General features: G+C 36.2%; 1 protein-coding gene and 1 long non-coding RNA gene across 3 annotated transcripts; both read right to left on the bottom strand.

The window, feature by feature from the left end:
• Positions 1-381: 381 nt before the first annotated feature.
• On the bottom strand, positions 382-4,531 carry LOC124865461. The gene is made up of 3 exons (XR_007037605.1): positions 4,414-4,531; positions 3,752-3,844; positions 382-531 (listed from the first exon to the last, which is right to left on the bottom strand). It is a non-coding gene; the product is annotated as an uncharacterized LOC124865461 (long non-coding RNA).
• A 1,304-nt stretch (positions 4,532-5,835) lies between these two features.
• LOC124866196 (interaptin-like) lies at positions 5,836-14,448 on the bottom strand. Of its 2 annotated transcripts, none has more exons than XM_047361882.1 (7): positions 14,259-14,448; positions 13,570-13,830; positions 12,881-13,141; positions 12,193-12,453; positions 9,486-9,640; positions 9,085-9,197; positions 5,836-7,900 (listed from the first exon to the last, which is right to left on the bottom strand). In XM_047361882.1, exons 1-7 carry the CDS (start codon positions 14,383-14,385, stop codon positions 7,732-7,734), a joined length of 1,347 nt encoding a protein of 448 aa, XP_047217838.1. In that variant the 5' UTR covers positions 14,386-14,448; the 3' UTR covers positions 5,836-7,731. The 2 variants fall into 2 exon arrangements, with proteins under 2 accessions (XP_047217838.1, XP_047217839.1); XM_047361883.1 differs by having other exon boundaries at positions 13,570-13,812.
• Between the last annotated feature and the right edge of the window lie 491 nt (positions 14,449-14,939).

Here is a 14,939-nt window from a genome sequence, read left to right as displayed (position 1 = left end):
CAACACCATCCAAGCAGTCAAGCAGTGGAATTAAACTTGAGATTTTCATTTTTGGGAAAAATAAATAAATCAGGAAACCTGTATAATTTTATAAAAAATAAATAAATAAATAAATAAAAATAAAAAATATATATATAATGCATGTCCTTTTTATGTTGTATGTTTGCCCCTTACCTGCCGTTTGAAGTTTGGATAGCTGATCTTCTAGCTCTTTGTTTTTTTTGGCCAGCAGACTATTCTCTTGATACACCTTGCCTTGGTCTTCCTTTATTACCTTATTCTCTTGTAGCTGTTGATTTTTCTCTTGTACCAACTTGTCTTTTTCTCCATTCAGTTGGATGTTCTCTTGACTCAGTTTGACCTTATCTTGCTCCAGTTCTTTGTTCTTCGCAAACAATTGATTTTTCTCTTGAACCAGCTGATGTATTTCTTTAAGATGTTTTTCTTCCTTTAAGATCATGGCTCTCATGTAATCTTCTGATAGCAAGGTGACATTGCAGGCTGAGACATTACAGACTTTAGAAAGCCCAACTGGAGGAGCAAAGAAGTATTTATAGCTTTTTAAAGAAATGATGCAATCCTTCAGAAAACATATATTGTCTTTCTTAGCAAAAATAAAACAAGTGTATGAATCACAGTTTCAGCTCAAGCATGGAACTACATTAAAACATAGTTGAAACATATACAAAAACGCACACTAAATGAGCTCCGCCAAACACTATTTGCAGTAATTAAAAAGCTTCTGGCATAATTCATGCTTGATGTTTAACCACTCTTCTTAACATAATGGATTGAGTTTAATTAAAATAGTTGGACTTCTGACCTGGAATCCACTTTTGATCATAGTCCACAACATTTTAATTGGGTTGTGTTTGGGGGTGTCAGAAGGCCATTCTAGAAGAGTCAGCCTGCTATATACATTGTAGAATAAGTATTAATGTGGGTTTTTGGGTCATTGTCCTGTTGGAATAGTCAATTATATCCAAGTTTTAAAAATCTGACCAAACCTCTGCCTCTCTGATGAAAGGAAATTGGTTCGGATGTTCAAGAACAACCAATGAAATGTGAAAATTTAAGCCTGGTGGTGTTGTAGCATTCACCATGGACAGCAACTGCTGGGAGACCTGCATCACTGTCTGCAGTAAATCAGATCAACATCACTATGTGTGTTGTATATGGAGGAAGTGCCTACTCCTAGGTTGGTACCTTGAAGTTTCACTGAAATTTACAATCACCCACATTTCAAATACCTTTTATAAAAGGGTTTTTGGTCAGAAGGGAACAATTTTGCCATTTGACCCCAATAGTCCGTTTTCCATTGCTTGTGGAAAGCTTTTGAAAACCCTGGGGGTGTTTCAATACAAATGTACCCTAATTTAACTCTTGTGGAACCTTAATTTCATGGGCAAAATGTCTTCTTATTGTGTAGGTCTTCCAGATGGTCTTCCAGAACTGTTAAAAGGGCAAGGTTGTGTGTAGCAAGGCTTAGCCCAGCCAACAGCTATAATGGTGGTGGTGAGTGTACAAAGCTACTACTTTAATACAATTAATTTGTCAGAAAAGTAGTTTAAATAATAAAATTTTAAATAATGATTTAAACCTTTCTTGTTTACATTTACTATTACTTGTCAGCTGAAACAAAAACAAATTTATTGGCTAAGCGTCTTTTAAAAGGAGTAATGCAGTATAGCCAAACACTATTTGTTTGGCTATACTTTGTGTGTTTGTGTGGGTGACTGAGTGTAAAAATAAGTGTGTTTGTAAATGGCCTGCACTTGTTTAGCACTTTATCAAGACCCCAAAGCACTTTACACTATAACCAGTCATCCACCCATTCACACACTGACAGTGGTGAGCCTCAACGTAGCCACAGCTGACAGAAGCAAAGCTGCCACACAATTGCTGCTACTGAGCCTTCTGACCACCTCCAGCAGGCAAGTTGGGTCAAGTATCTTGCCCAAGTACACAACGATTGACACAGACAGAGCAGGGATTCGAACTGGCAATCCACCAGTTACAGGACAAACTCCTACCACCTGAGCCACAGTCACCCACATTACCCTGTGTAGTGGGTGTATGTGTGAGTTTGTCCCTTGGATGTGTACATCTGTAAGTGGGGCGAGAACGGTATAAGGCCTGCAATCCACAGTACCTAAGATCAAGAAAAGGCAGGCAGACCCTGCTACGAAGGCAGCAGCAGTTCGAGGCAGCCGGACATAAAGCATCACAGCTATATGCCTACACCAGAAGTAGGTTGCCAGCAAGGCACAGGAGCATCTGCCCCTAGGCCTGAATGGCACTAAGCCCCCAACCGAGCCTCACTGCAGCATTCGGAACCCATAGGGACCAAGGTAGGTGCACATTGAATTTCCAGCCCCCAAGAGGTCAAGAGGTAAGGGACACCCACCAGAGCCCAGCACAGCCCCTGCAGCCCTTAAAAAGCCCAATACACCTTCAGAAGCCATAGGCCCACCACTCTAGAACGTGGGCCAATTATCCAAACACACAACACCCTACAAAGGCAGACAGCCCCTTGCTAGACCCCCCATAGCATCGTCGGAGACCCCCAGGCCATCCCTACATCCCCAGTCCCCGCCAAACTGCCACAAAGTCCATGGCGGAAGCCAGGGGACTATGCCATGCCCCCTGAGGACCGCCCACCTCTGACCACCATCACCACCATGGTGTTTGTATGTGTGTCTGTGGTAATGTGAAATGTTGTGATAAATGCAGATGTGTGTGTCTAAAACTGGGGTTGTGGCTGGGGTGTACGAGACCCCACTGCTTATTCACACCAGAGTTTCCCCCACTCCATCTCCAAAGACCTAAGTGTCTGGTCCCACCAGCGTCCACACCAGCCCCACGCCAGCTGAGGCAGTGGGACCCCCAGGGATTCCTAAAGACACCATGAGGGAGCCACCACAGTGCAGGACACAGGCTGGACAAGAGATGTGAGCTGACCATCACAGCCCAGCACCCAGAGATCCACCAGACCAGCCAGGACTACAGGTACCACAAAGGCCCCGGCAGGTGCTCCCAGCCTCCAGGCCTCTACTGTCCACACAGACATACCTAAATCTTCCAACCACCCCAGATACTATTCTGGGGCACCAATAGCCCCACACCTCCAGTCTACCAAGCAACAACCATCATGGCTCCTGGCATACCCACTGTGCCCGGGAAGTGAAGGTGGCACACCCCACGTGACACACAGGCAGCAACAAAACCAGAAGCGATAGCACGCCTCAAGGAGCACTGAGGCCCAGCTCACTGGAACCACCTATACCAACCACACCAGCCTGTTCTGTTGGTTTTTCTTACCAACAGAATACAGGATTCTTTTTACCTGGGTAAAACAAATCCTGGGGCTATAAATACCAGGGGTTTCCGTGGAAAAGGGGCTTCTGACAACAATATGTTGGTGGCTAAAAACAATGTGCAACTTCTAAGGGGCACTTAACCAAATAATAGTCAGGGTGTATTCATGTGAAAGACATAAATATATAATTTTTAGCCAGTGTGGATTATTGAAAATCAACAACAATTTCAAGCTTGGCTGCCCAATTATTATTTATTAAAAAAAACACTGAAGTTGTATGCTGTGTATTAATTTGAAAAAAGAACCGTTTTCAAAAAATCTTTTAAAGCTGCCGAGTTCTATGAAATACATGCTTAAATAAAATAAATAAATGGACATTTTTTTTAATGTTGTGTGGGTGCTGTAATGAGGAAAGTGTGTGCTCATGCTCACCTTGTTGTTGCAAAAAAAAAATGTTGAGAGCTGATTGTATTATACACAGCAGTCCAAAGCTGACTCCAACAAGCTGAAGGAATTTAGATATTCCTGCAAAAAACATCCAGGACCAAATGTGTTCATTTAAGACAAAACTCTTATTTAATTTTCTTTCACTTTTTTCTATCCGGATTTGGGCCACTCAAAAGGGTAGCTTTATTTAAGGCATCTAAATTGTTTTCTATTGTCAGATGTCCAGTGGTTTATTGGTATTTTAACAATAATAATAAAACACAATAAAAACATATTTTTATTATTATTATTGATTGCTGTATGATTAAATAAATCATTACATAGATAACTACTACGTGTTCACATTCTTATCATTAAATGTAATTTCATGTCTTCAAATATGTGATAAATACAAAATTACTTTTTCATTTAACAGTATATTGAGTGGTTGATGAGAAAAACGCTCTATATAGATCTTAAATGTTGTAAAATAGCATTATGAACTTTTAGCATTATGAAGAGTTTTTAAAAACATCTCATGTTGCTCTAATAACCATAGGTATAAATTTCTTTCTTTCTACCAAGCCTGTTATGTCTTAAACCAAGAGCCATACTCCAAAATGGATAATTATCATAGAAACTGAAGAAAATAAAAAAGATATTCTCACCTGGTGGAGACGTTTCTCTAGCCTCTTCCATCCTTCTTCTGTCAGCTGCTTCATTCACAGTTTCTTACCTCCATTCTTATTACACTGAAACTCTTGACACGATGCTTAGAAAAGGTTCTGTCTGTGATTTGATTGTTCTAGTAGCTGAAGTCTCTCTGGACTCAATGTGAAGTCTTAAAATTGTCATTTCACATTTATACTTGTTGATTATGGTGTGGTACAAAAATGACATTTGTGTCATCAGAAACAGGAAACAAAAACTTAAAAATATAGAAACAGGAAATAAATATCAGTTGACTCACAGGAAAGGTAGCAAACTGCTCAAATAATGTCAGATTTTCTCTTGAAACATGAAGTCCACCTGCTGAAACAGAGTCATTTCTATTATATTGTGTCAGCACTATTTTTCAGCTTAACATTTTTTTTATCAACTGTTTTACATTGTTCAGGTACTGTAATGACAAATCTTAATTTTCCTTCTGTCTTGGTCTTTAAATAATACATATATTTACAGTGGCTATTTGAGACTTTTATACAACCCATGGCACAAGATGTTGGCTGTGACTCACTCTTTCTTGTCAAGTAAAAACCCTTTTAAGTTCCAACCAATCACACATCCTCCTGTTTTAGTGGTTTAAGTGTGCCATTCTTTATTGTTTTATTCAAATTTCTAGACTTCTTTTTACTTTTATAAATTGTCAGAGTACCTTGCCTGCTTACTGCCTAATTAGGCTTTAGTTATACTATTTTAGTAGTAAATCTATATGGGCTGAGGAAAAAAGTAAAACTCACCAATTTAAACTGAAAACTAACTGGACGGATTGAGAGACAGCATTCACACTGGTCTACACAAAAAGCAGAGAATTATTGATACTATGACAGATATGAGGCATAAACAACCTCTAAGGTTAGGAAAGGTAAAGTCTGGATTCACAAAAATGATAGAGTTATTCTAAAGAAATAAGTAAAACATTTAATGTTCACTGGAGTATTTTGACTGCACGTGTAGAGCAGCAAGGATGAGAATCACTTTCTCTTGGACCATGATTCCTAACTGGAAAAAAGTGGAATCCCATCATAAATCGCGATCCCAGCATAAACAGAATGTATTATATATGAACTTGCAGCAGTGCATGCACAGTGAAAATGTTTTGTAGCCTAGCAAAGCACAACTGTTCCAAGAAATACAGATTAAAGTATTTATTTTTATTGATTATTCTTAACTTTTTTAAGTTTAATTCTGGGCACAACACAAACTGTCTTCATCTGAATTCTGTGTTAGTGTGATGCTTGTAAAACCTGTAGGTTCTCACTGCAAGCAGATGGTACCTTGCTCTGGCAGCTTCAATAAATCCACTACTTTGTCACAAACCTTTTTAAAATAAGCCATTTATTAGGCACGGCAAGTCAAGTTTATTTGTATAGCATATTTCAGCAACAAGACAATTCAAAGTGCTTTACATGATGACAAAAACATTTTAAAAAGTACATTGCAATAGAATGATAAAGGAAAGTAAATAAAAGTACAGAAAAGTGGTACTACAGGTTTAAATAAATGACCACAACTTTCTTGTAAACGAATCTCATGCAGGAAAAATTCAATTATTTAACCAATTCATTAATGGACTCAGTGCTATTTGGGCCATATTTTTTCACCATAAAATCAAACGTTTCTCCCTGGGGAGGAGATGATTCCTTGGAACCCTTCAGGCCCATAATGTGCCTGGGTAATGTGGGAATATTTCTTTAAAACTTGTCCACGTTTGAACCAAGAGTTAGAGCTTTCTTGGTGCCATGTGACCTTCCCCCTAACTTCTTCCAGGAGAGCCCAGCTCAACCACAGTCTGTCGAGGAGGGGTCTTTTACAGTGAACTGCTCTCACTCTTTTTTAACAGTGGTTTGATAATTGCTGTTTTTAAGGCCTGGGGGAAGACACCTGACAAAATGGGATGAGTTCATTATTTGAAACAAACTTAGTTGATGTACAATTTCTTCTAAGTTCTTGTAGTTGTTTGGTAAACTGTGTCATTTTGTCCAAATATGATTCGGTTGGACACAGCATTGATGCTGGGCTCAATATTGATGTTCAGACAACTCTAATCTTCTGAATTTTCTCAGTAAATAAGCAAATTCATCACAGGCCTTGTTGGAGTTTAGATGCTACAGAAACATAAGGTTTGTTAACCAGTTGACCGTAGCAAACAAGGCACAAGCATTATTAATGTTTTTGTTGATGATTTTAGAAAAGATTCCTTTGCATTTTTCAGTTGAAAGCTACATCTGTGAACGTTCTCTTTATAGATGTCATAGTGAACCTGGTGTCCAGTCTTTCGGCATTTCGACACTCCCTTTTTTCACTTCTTACTGGTAGAGCATTTCTCCATGGATATTTCTTCTTACCAGAGACAACCATCGCCTTAATGGGAGCAATGGAATTAATGTCTGAAACTATAGAATGGGACTTTTCTACCAGCTCAATTACTGAGTTACAGGACGAAGTGGAAGAGCAAACTTGGTTAAAGGTTTCAGTTGCACAGTGCTTAAAAAAGTGTTTTCATAATTTCTCTTATGTTTCTGGCTAATTGAGTCAATGGAAATGGTGCTTTTGAAGATCTTGGAAATGTTCAGGTCCTTACTGATGATTAAGTCCAAAATATGTCCACTGTGTGTTGGCTGTTTAACATGTTAACCAAAGTTTTTAAGTGTATGACTTAGTTATTTTGTCCGTTTGTCTTGAGGGTTGTCAACATGGATGTTAAAGTCTTCCACAATGATTAAACAACCGTAATCAACACATTTCACAGACAGGTCATTAGATGGACCTTTTATGCATCTATTGTTCTCTTAAGACAATGGGCCACTCTGTTTGTACCAGTAAGAACATGCATGCAATCAGATGAACATCAGGTGCTATAGTTTTTTATTTTAACTGTCTTAAGCAAAAAAAAAAAAGTCATATAGTTACACCCACCCATTGGGGACATGAGTGAGTTCATGTACTGGTTTGACTGTGAGCCAGTAATAATGATTAACTATTATTCAGAAATAAAAGCTGGAAACATCTAATTGGGTAAATTCTTGAGTTCACACATTACCTTTTTTGTCCATTATAAAGGGCCAATTATATAAATACTTGTTCTTTAATTCAGTTCAATTCAATATGTTTTATGGCACTATTTAACAATAAATCCTCATTCTACTGCACTTTACAAGAAAAACAGATCAAATTCATTTCCAGTTATATAAAAATAACCAATGAATCAAAATCATCAAAATAGATAGACTTAAATGAAGATTTCTTCTCAGATATTCACGTCTTCAGTGGAGTCGAAAGCCACTGGTGTTCATCTCTTTTTCACAGATCCAATAGAATTTTTCTATACAGGTGCCCATCGACCAAGGGCTCATGCATGGAAGTCTCTGATCAATGTAAACACAACTTTGGACGAGACCAGTCCAAAACTGAGGTTTCGGGGTGTTTGATCCACTAGAAATATAAAAGACAAAAAGATAAATGGAATGTATCTTCACAGGGATACATCATAATTATATGGGATTTTTAAAAGAAGTGACTTGATTTATGTGAATTTATTAATGGTCTGTATCTTTAAAGACATATTCACCATTGAAGCATAACAAATAATGAATCCTGGTTACATTTTTTTGTAGGTGTACCATTATATATTGATAAATGTTTTGTTGCTTCAGGTGTGCTTTAGTGAGGTCTAAGTAGTGTAGCTACTTAGACTTCACTTATTTAGATTTAGAACAAGTATAATCTAAGTAAATACTGAGTACCAGGACCTTTACAGACTTATTAAAACTGTAGCACAAAAAGGCCTTGTCATTTAGACTGATATTGCTGTGCAAAGCAAATAAAGAAAAGAAACCCCTTTCTTGTCCCTATATGCTGTGCAATGAGTTGAATATTGCAGTTTAATAATGTTCTATGTTTACCTAAAAGTTGAAATTCTAAGTTTGAAGTTTGAGAAATTAACAATAAGGTCATCTTAAGTCAGAATTTTGTCTGGGACAGTTGATGGTTTTTGATTAATCCAAACCTCAAAATCCACCTTACAAAAAAAAATTTGTGATAGCTGCCATAAGAAAAAACCCCTATATCTGTCTCAGTCACACACACACAGTACCATTCAACCTACTGTAGTAAAAATAGGGCTGCAGTGTTGGATGGATGGATGGATGGATGGATGGATAGATAGATAGATAGATAGATAGATAGATAGATAGATAGATAGATAGATAGATAGATAGATAGATAGATAGATAGATAGATAGATAGATAGATAGATAGATAGATAGATAGATAGATAGATAGATAGATAGATAGATAGATAGATAGATAGATAGATAGATAGATAGATAGATAGATAGATAGATAGATAGATAGATAGATAGATAGATAGATAGATAGATAGATAGATAGATAGATAGATAGATAGATAGATAGATAGATAGATAGATAGATAGATAGATAGATAGATAGATAGATAGATAGATAGATAGATAGATAGATAGATAGATAGATAGATAGATAGATAGATAGATAGATAGATAGATAGATAGATAGATAGATAGATAGATAGATAGATAGATAGATAGATAGATAGATAGATAGATAGATAGATAGATAGATAGATAGATAGAAGTTACCCATATTTCAGCAGTCTTCCATCTACCCCCTTCAGGTACCAAATTGAGGTATTATTCTCTGTTTCACCGTACAGGCCAATCCAGATCTTTACCACTCCTCCAATGAAAGGTCTCTGTTGGAAAGGATCATCAATGAAACATGTACATGGTTACAGTCAGCATAACATTCAACCATAAATAAGCTGATGAAGAGCCACTGTTCAATTTATTCTGAACAATTTTACATTTTTTCTTCAAAGTCAACGGATGCATCAGAAAAATGCCCACATAATTTTTAAGCGCACTGACTGATGTCAAATATAAATCACAGATCATTCATCCACTACATTTATCCTTTGAGAGCACTAAGAAAGCGAATTGAATCTATTTAAATTTCCACATATTTGAACTGATAAAAATACCTGTTCCGTCTCATCATTCAAAATCATTAGTCGAGCTCCTTTGCTTTCACAGTTTTGTTTGGCATATTTCCAGGTATTTGTTTCAGTAGAAAGCTGGTAGCAACTTGACATAAACCTCTGCCATCCCAGGGGACACTCTAAGCTATTTAGCTCCACTAAAAAAAATACAAAAGGTAAAATTAGATCAAAATAAGGTATTAAGGTGTTGTGCTTCAACCTTTTGATGCAAAAATAATGAGTCAAAGTACATCATGGAAACTTGCAGGAAACACAAATCAAGCAAACGGTTAATTTTTATAGTTTAAGGAGAAATATCTTCAAACTAGTATATGGTTGACTTGATCAAGTATTTTCATCCCCGATAAGAGTTGGTGACATTTAACATTAAGTATTTGCTAATACAGAGTCTCATTCCCATACCTTCTTTTATTACAGCACATAATGTAATTGCAGACTACACATTATAGGTATCTTTAAGTTGTGTCATGCATGGGAATTGTTGGGGATTTAGGGATGACTGGAAGATGTATACTGTTTTTCAGGGCAAACTGTGGATATTTTATTGAATAAATGCAAAGTGGCAATGGAAAGGAGAGGAGTTTAGCTGTTGCACACAAGCAGACAGTTCTTGCAGCCTTTAAATCTGTGACAGCCCGATCTTGATGCCTGCTTATTTACTCACCTTAAACTTGACTATAATGCCCTTGTCTTTGCTTTAAGAATAATGATATGATCTTAAGACTCATGCCATTACCACCAAAACTAATTCCTAAACTGGGTTTCATTGTTTACGGGCCAGAGAGAGCTGTTGAATTGTCTTTCAGAAATGTATAGCTCAACACAGATGTCTTTAATTTGCTTCAATCAGCCAATGTTGTGAAACAGAGTCCAGATTTTATGAAAGAGGAACATCAGACTCGTTTAACTGCATCATAGCAAAGATCTTTTATTGGCCACATGGTTTTATTTTGATTTGATGACTGTAGAATTATGAAAATCGACAATGAGTGAATGTTTCTGTCCCCTTTTCCAAGAAAACATCAACTTTTACTATATGGACGTTATTTGGTATTACTTTATGTTTTTGACCGTACAGTATTGAATGTGCAGTTTTAAGGGCAAATGAAAAAACTCACGCCAGATTCTATCTGCACTGACAGGATGGTAAGAAGAGGGTTAAAAACGACATCAATAACAAATGTAGTCTAAACAGGCTGTTTTTCAGTCAAAACTTTTCTCTCGTGTTGTTTTCATTAGCATTCGTTAGCATTTGTGAATCAGAGTAGATACTGTAAGAATGCAGTCATTATAAAATGCAGTTTATGTGAACAAACAGAAACTGAGAGAATAAAACAGAGTTAAGTTAAATGTAGCTTATTAGAAACAACTAGCTACCAAAACAAAGACATTACTGCAACCTATCTTAATAGAAGTTGCACTCCCAATCAATCTGGGAGCAGTACTGCCAGAAATAAGATGGTGTTGTGTATTTGGGGTTTTGGTCGCCTGCCAATGTAATATGTTCCAGGTAAGACTCTGTGTTGACATGGACTTCGTTGAGCAAAGACGGATTTTAGTTTAACCAGGCCCATGTCAATATTACAAATTTATGCATCAGATCTAGAGGATCAAAGCCGAATGTATAAGAATGCCAAAAAACAATGTTCACAGCCCCTCTTTATAAACCTTTCAGAGAGCACACATACTTTCCCATATTTGGTCATCTCCAACATTCGTTTCTAAGTTAGAAGGCGTCTCAGTCAGCCTTGATTCCCAGGATGTTATACTTATCACAGAGAACCGTTAGTGTGCTCCTTGCTTGGATACACAATACCTATTAAGAATTACTATGTTATGGCAAAAGATTCTGCCTCCTTGCAGTCAGGCATCTGTTTTATTAGTCGGACACATCATCCCTTTCTCCTAGTTCGGGTTGAACTTGTGATGAACTTATACAAGGGATGAAACATGTCAACCCATAATTTATGCAAACTGCAGGCACTACAGTGGTTTGGTGAAATGTCTGACACATGATATAGTGCTCAGATAAATAATGCTGAGTCATATGCTACATCCCTTTGGTTTGGTAGTGAAGTGTAACTGTGTCAGCTATGCACCTTAGTGCTAAAATAGGATGCTGTACCATGGCTCCGGCAGCTTTTAAAGGTAACAAAGTCCCATTCTCCACAACAGCAACACACTGGTCATCAACAAAGATAAATTCAAGCACTTGTTTTTTAATTAGATTGTTTATTGCTGTCCTTTGAAAGCTTATCTCTTCTCTGTAAGGTTTCCTCTGAGATGTGCCATTTCACCAAAGTTAGCTGGGTGAATTTATATTTGTCTTTACAGCTCTTTTACAACCACCTTGAGAAATACCTGAACTTTTAATTTTGCAAGTTCATTTATTGTTTGAAAATAGTTTCAAACTGCAGACATGTTAGCAACACTCTGACATTAATCATACTAAAATACAATGATAGGGACTGTGAGTCCACACCAGGTATTGCATCAGGACATCTCTACTACAGGTAGATGAAAAACTTGATTGTATGTACATAGTAAGTAGAACATTAATTATATACCAAATAGTGTGACTTAATATTCAGTAATTTGAGTCTGGTTAAAATCATTGCCAACCTTAAACCAGTGATTCAAGAATGTAGAACATGTCTCTTTTAAAAGTGTTCGATAAAAGATTACTCACCTGAATTTATCCTTTTCTGAAGTTCTGATATCTGATTTTCTTTCTCCATGACTCTGTCTTCCAGTTCTTTGTTTTTCTTTTCTAGCAAATCCTTCTCTTGTTGTAATTTGCATTTCTCTTGATACATTTCACATTTTTCTTGATTTATTTGTTTGTTTTTCTCGAGCAGTTTGTTTTTCTCCTTAAGTAGCTGGTGGCTTTGGTTAAGATACTGGTGTTCCTTTATAAGACATTGATCTCTCTCTGAAAAAACATTTCTGACTTCTTTCAGCAAGGTAAGATTGCATGTTGAGACATTCAAACAGTTTGAAATTCCAACATGAAAGCAAAGAGACAGATTTATAGTTTTTAGTACAACTGAAGAAATGTCAGCCCAAGAATAAAATGAGGGTACAATTAACAATGTCTTATCTGGTATTGAATAAAACCCTCAATCAACAAGTCATATATACTAAAAGTATTCAGACCTCTTGACCTTTTTCACATTCTATGATATAACCAAAATTTCAATGTTTTTTTATTTAATGGGACATACATGGTGAGAAGAACATAAATTAAATACCAAATAGTGGAACTCTATTAATATTCAGCAATTTGAGTCTGGTTAAAATCATTGCCAACCTTAAACCAGTGATTCAAGAATGTAGAACATGTCTCTTTTAAAAGTGTTCGATAAAAGATTACTCACCTGAATTTATCCTTTTCTGAAGTTCTGATATCTGATTTTCTTTCTCCATGACTCTGTCTTCCAGTTCTTTGTTTTTCTTTTCTAGCAAATCCTTCTCTTGTTGTAATTTGCATTTCTCTTGATACATTTCACATTTTTCTTGATTTATTTGTTTGTTTTTCTCGAGCAGTTTGTTTTTCTCCTTAAGTAGCTGGTGGCTTTGGTTAAGATACTGGTGTTCCTTTATAAGACATTGATCTCTCTCTGAAAAAACATTTCTGACTTCTTTCAGCAAGGTGAGATTGCATGTTGAGACATTCAAACAGTTTGAAATTCCAACATGAAAAGCAAAGAGACAGATTTATAGTTTTTAGTACAACTGAAGAAATGTCAGCCCAAGAATAAAATGAGGGTACAATTAACAATGTCTTATCTGGTATTGAATAAAACCCTCAATCAACAAGTCATATATACTAAAAGTATTCAGACCTCTTGACCTTTTTCACATTCTATGATATAACCAAAATTTCAATGTTTTTTTATTTAATGGGACATACATGGTGAGAAGAACATAAATTAAATACCAAATAGTGGAACTCTATTAATATTCAGCAATTTGAGTCTGGTTAAAATCATTGCCAACCTTAAACCAGTGATTCAAGAATGTAGAACATGTCTCTTTTAAAAGTGTTCGATAAAAGATTACTCACCTGAATTTATCCTTTTCTGAAGTTCTGATATCTGATTTTCTTTCCCCATGACTCTGTCTTCCAGTTCTTTGTTTTTCTTTTCTAGCAAATCCTTCTCTTGTTGTAATTTGCATTTCTCTTGATACATTTCACGTTTTTCTCGATTTATTTGTTTGTTTTTCTCGAGCAGTTTGTTTTTCTCCTTAAGTAGCTGGTGGCTTTGGTTAAGATACTGGTGTTCCTTTATAAGACATTGATCTCTCTCTGAAAAAACATTTCTGACTTCTTTCAGCAAGGTGAGATTGCATGTTGAGACATTCAAACAGTTTGAAATTCCAACATGAAAAGCAAAGAGACAGATTTATAGCTTTTAGTACAACTGAAGAAATGTCAGCCCAAGAATAAAATGAGGGTACAATTAACAATGTCTTATCTGGTATTGAATAAAACCCTCAATCAACAAGTCATATATACTAAAAGTATTCAGACCTCTTGACCTTTTTCACATTCTATGATATAACCAAAATCTCAATGGTTTTTTATTTAATGGGACATACATGGTGAGAAGAACATAAATTAAATACCAAATAGTGGAACTCTATTAATATTCAGCAATTTGAGTCTGGTTAAAATCATTGCCAACCTTAAACCAGTGATTCAAGAATGTAGAACATGTCTCTTTTAAAAGTGTTCGATAAAAGATTACTCACCTGAATTTATCCTTTTCTGAAGTTCTGATATCTGATTTTCTTTCCCCATGACTCTGTCTTCCAGTTCTTTGTTTTTCTTTTCTAGCAAATCCTTCTCTTGTTGTAATTTGCATTTCTCTTGATACATTTCACGTTTTTCTTGATTTATTTGTTTGTTTTTCTCGAGCAGTTTGTTTTTCTCCTTAAGTAGCTGGTGGATTTGGTTAAGATACTGGTGTTCCTTTATAAGACATTGATCTCTCTCTGCAAAAACATCACTGACGTCTTTCAGCAAGGAGAGATTGGATGTTGAGACATTCAAACGCTTCGAAATTCCACCTAGAAAAGCAAAGAGACCAATTTATAGTATCTGGTACAACTGAAGAAATGTCATCACAAGAATAAAATGAGGGTATAATTAACATTGTCTTATCTGATATTTAATAAAACTCTCAATCAACAAATCATATATACCTAATATATCCGTTTTGTCTCCCACATTGTTTTTAGCCTATAAACCAGGGAACAGAGGTGGATTTAGTCATACTGGGGCCTTGGGTGAATTACAGGCATGGGGCCCATAGGATTTTGTTTCATTGCATTAATTTTCCATCCTTTTCACTAAGGCATACATGTATTTTATTGTGTTATTTTCCTAATCTATCCCTTTCTTGCCATTTGAGTTTTCTGTAGAGCAGTAAG

Source organism: Girardinichthys multiradiatus, chromosome 3, assembly GCF_021462225.1.
Source record: "Girardinichthys multiradiatus isolate DD_20200921_A chromosome 3, DD_fGirMul_XY1, whole genome shotgun sequence".
NCBI classification, from domain to species: domain Eukaryota; kingdom Metazoa; phylum Chordata; class Actinopteri; order Cyprinodontiformes; family Goodeidae; genus Girardinichthys; species Girardinichthys multiradiatus.
Note: the sequence above shows the minus strand (reverse complement) of the source record. Positions and strands in the feature narration are given on the sequence as shown.

What these genes read in the sequence shown, in the direction of transcription:
- LOC124866196 (XM_047361882.1), bottom strand. Translation starts at nt 14,385, where the DNA reads ATGTATCAAGAGAAATGCAAATTACAACAAGAGAAGGATTTGCTAGAA. An exon ending in TCAGAAAAGGATAAATTCAG is followed by an intron (nt 12,454 to 12,880) that starts GTGAGTAATCTT and finishes TGCTGAAAGAAG; the next exon opens with TCAGAAATGTTTTTTCAGAG. An exon ending in TCAGAAAAGGATAAATTCAG is followed by an intron (nt 9,641 to 12,192) that starts GTGAGTAATCTT and finishes TATTTTTTTTAG; the next exon opens with TGGAGCTAAATAGCTTAGAG.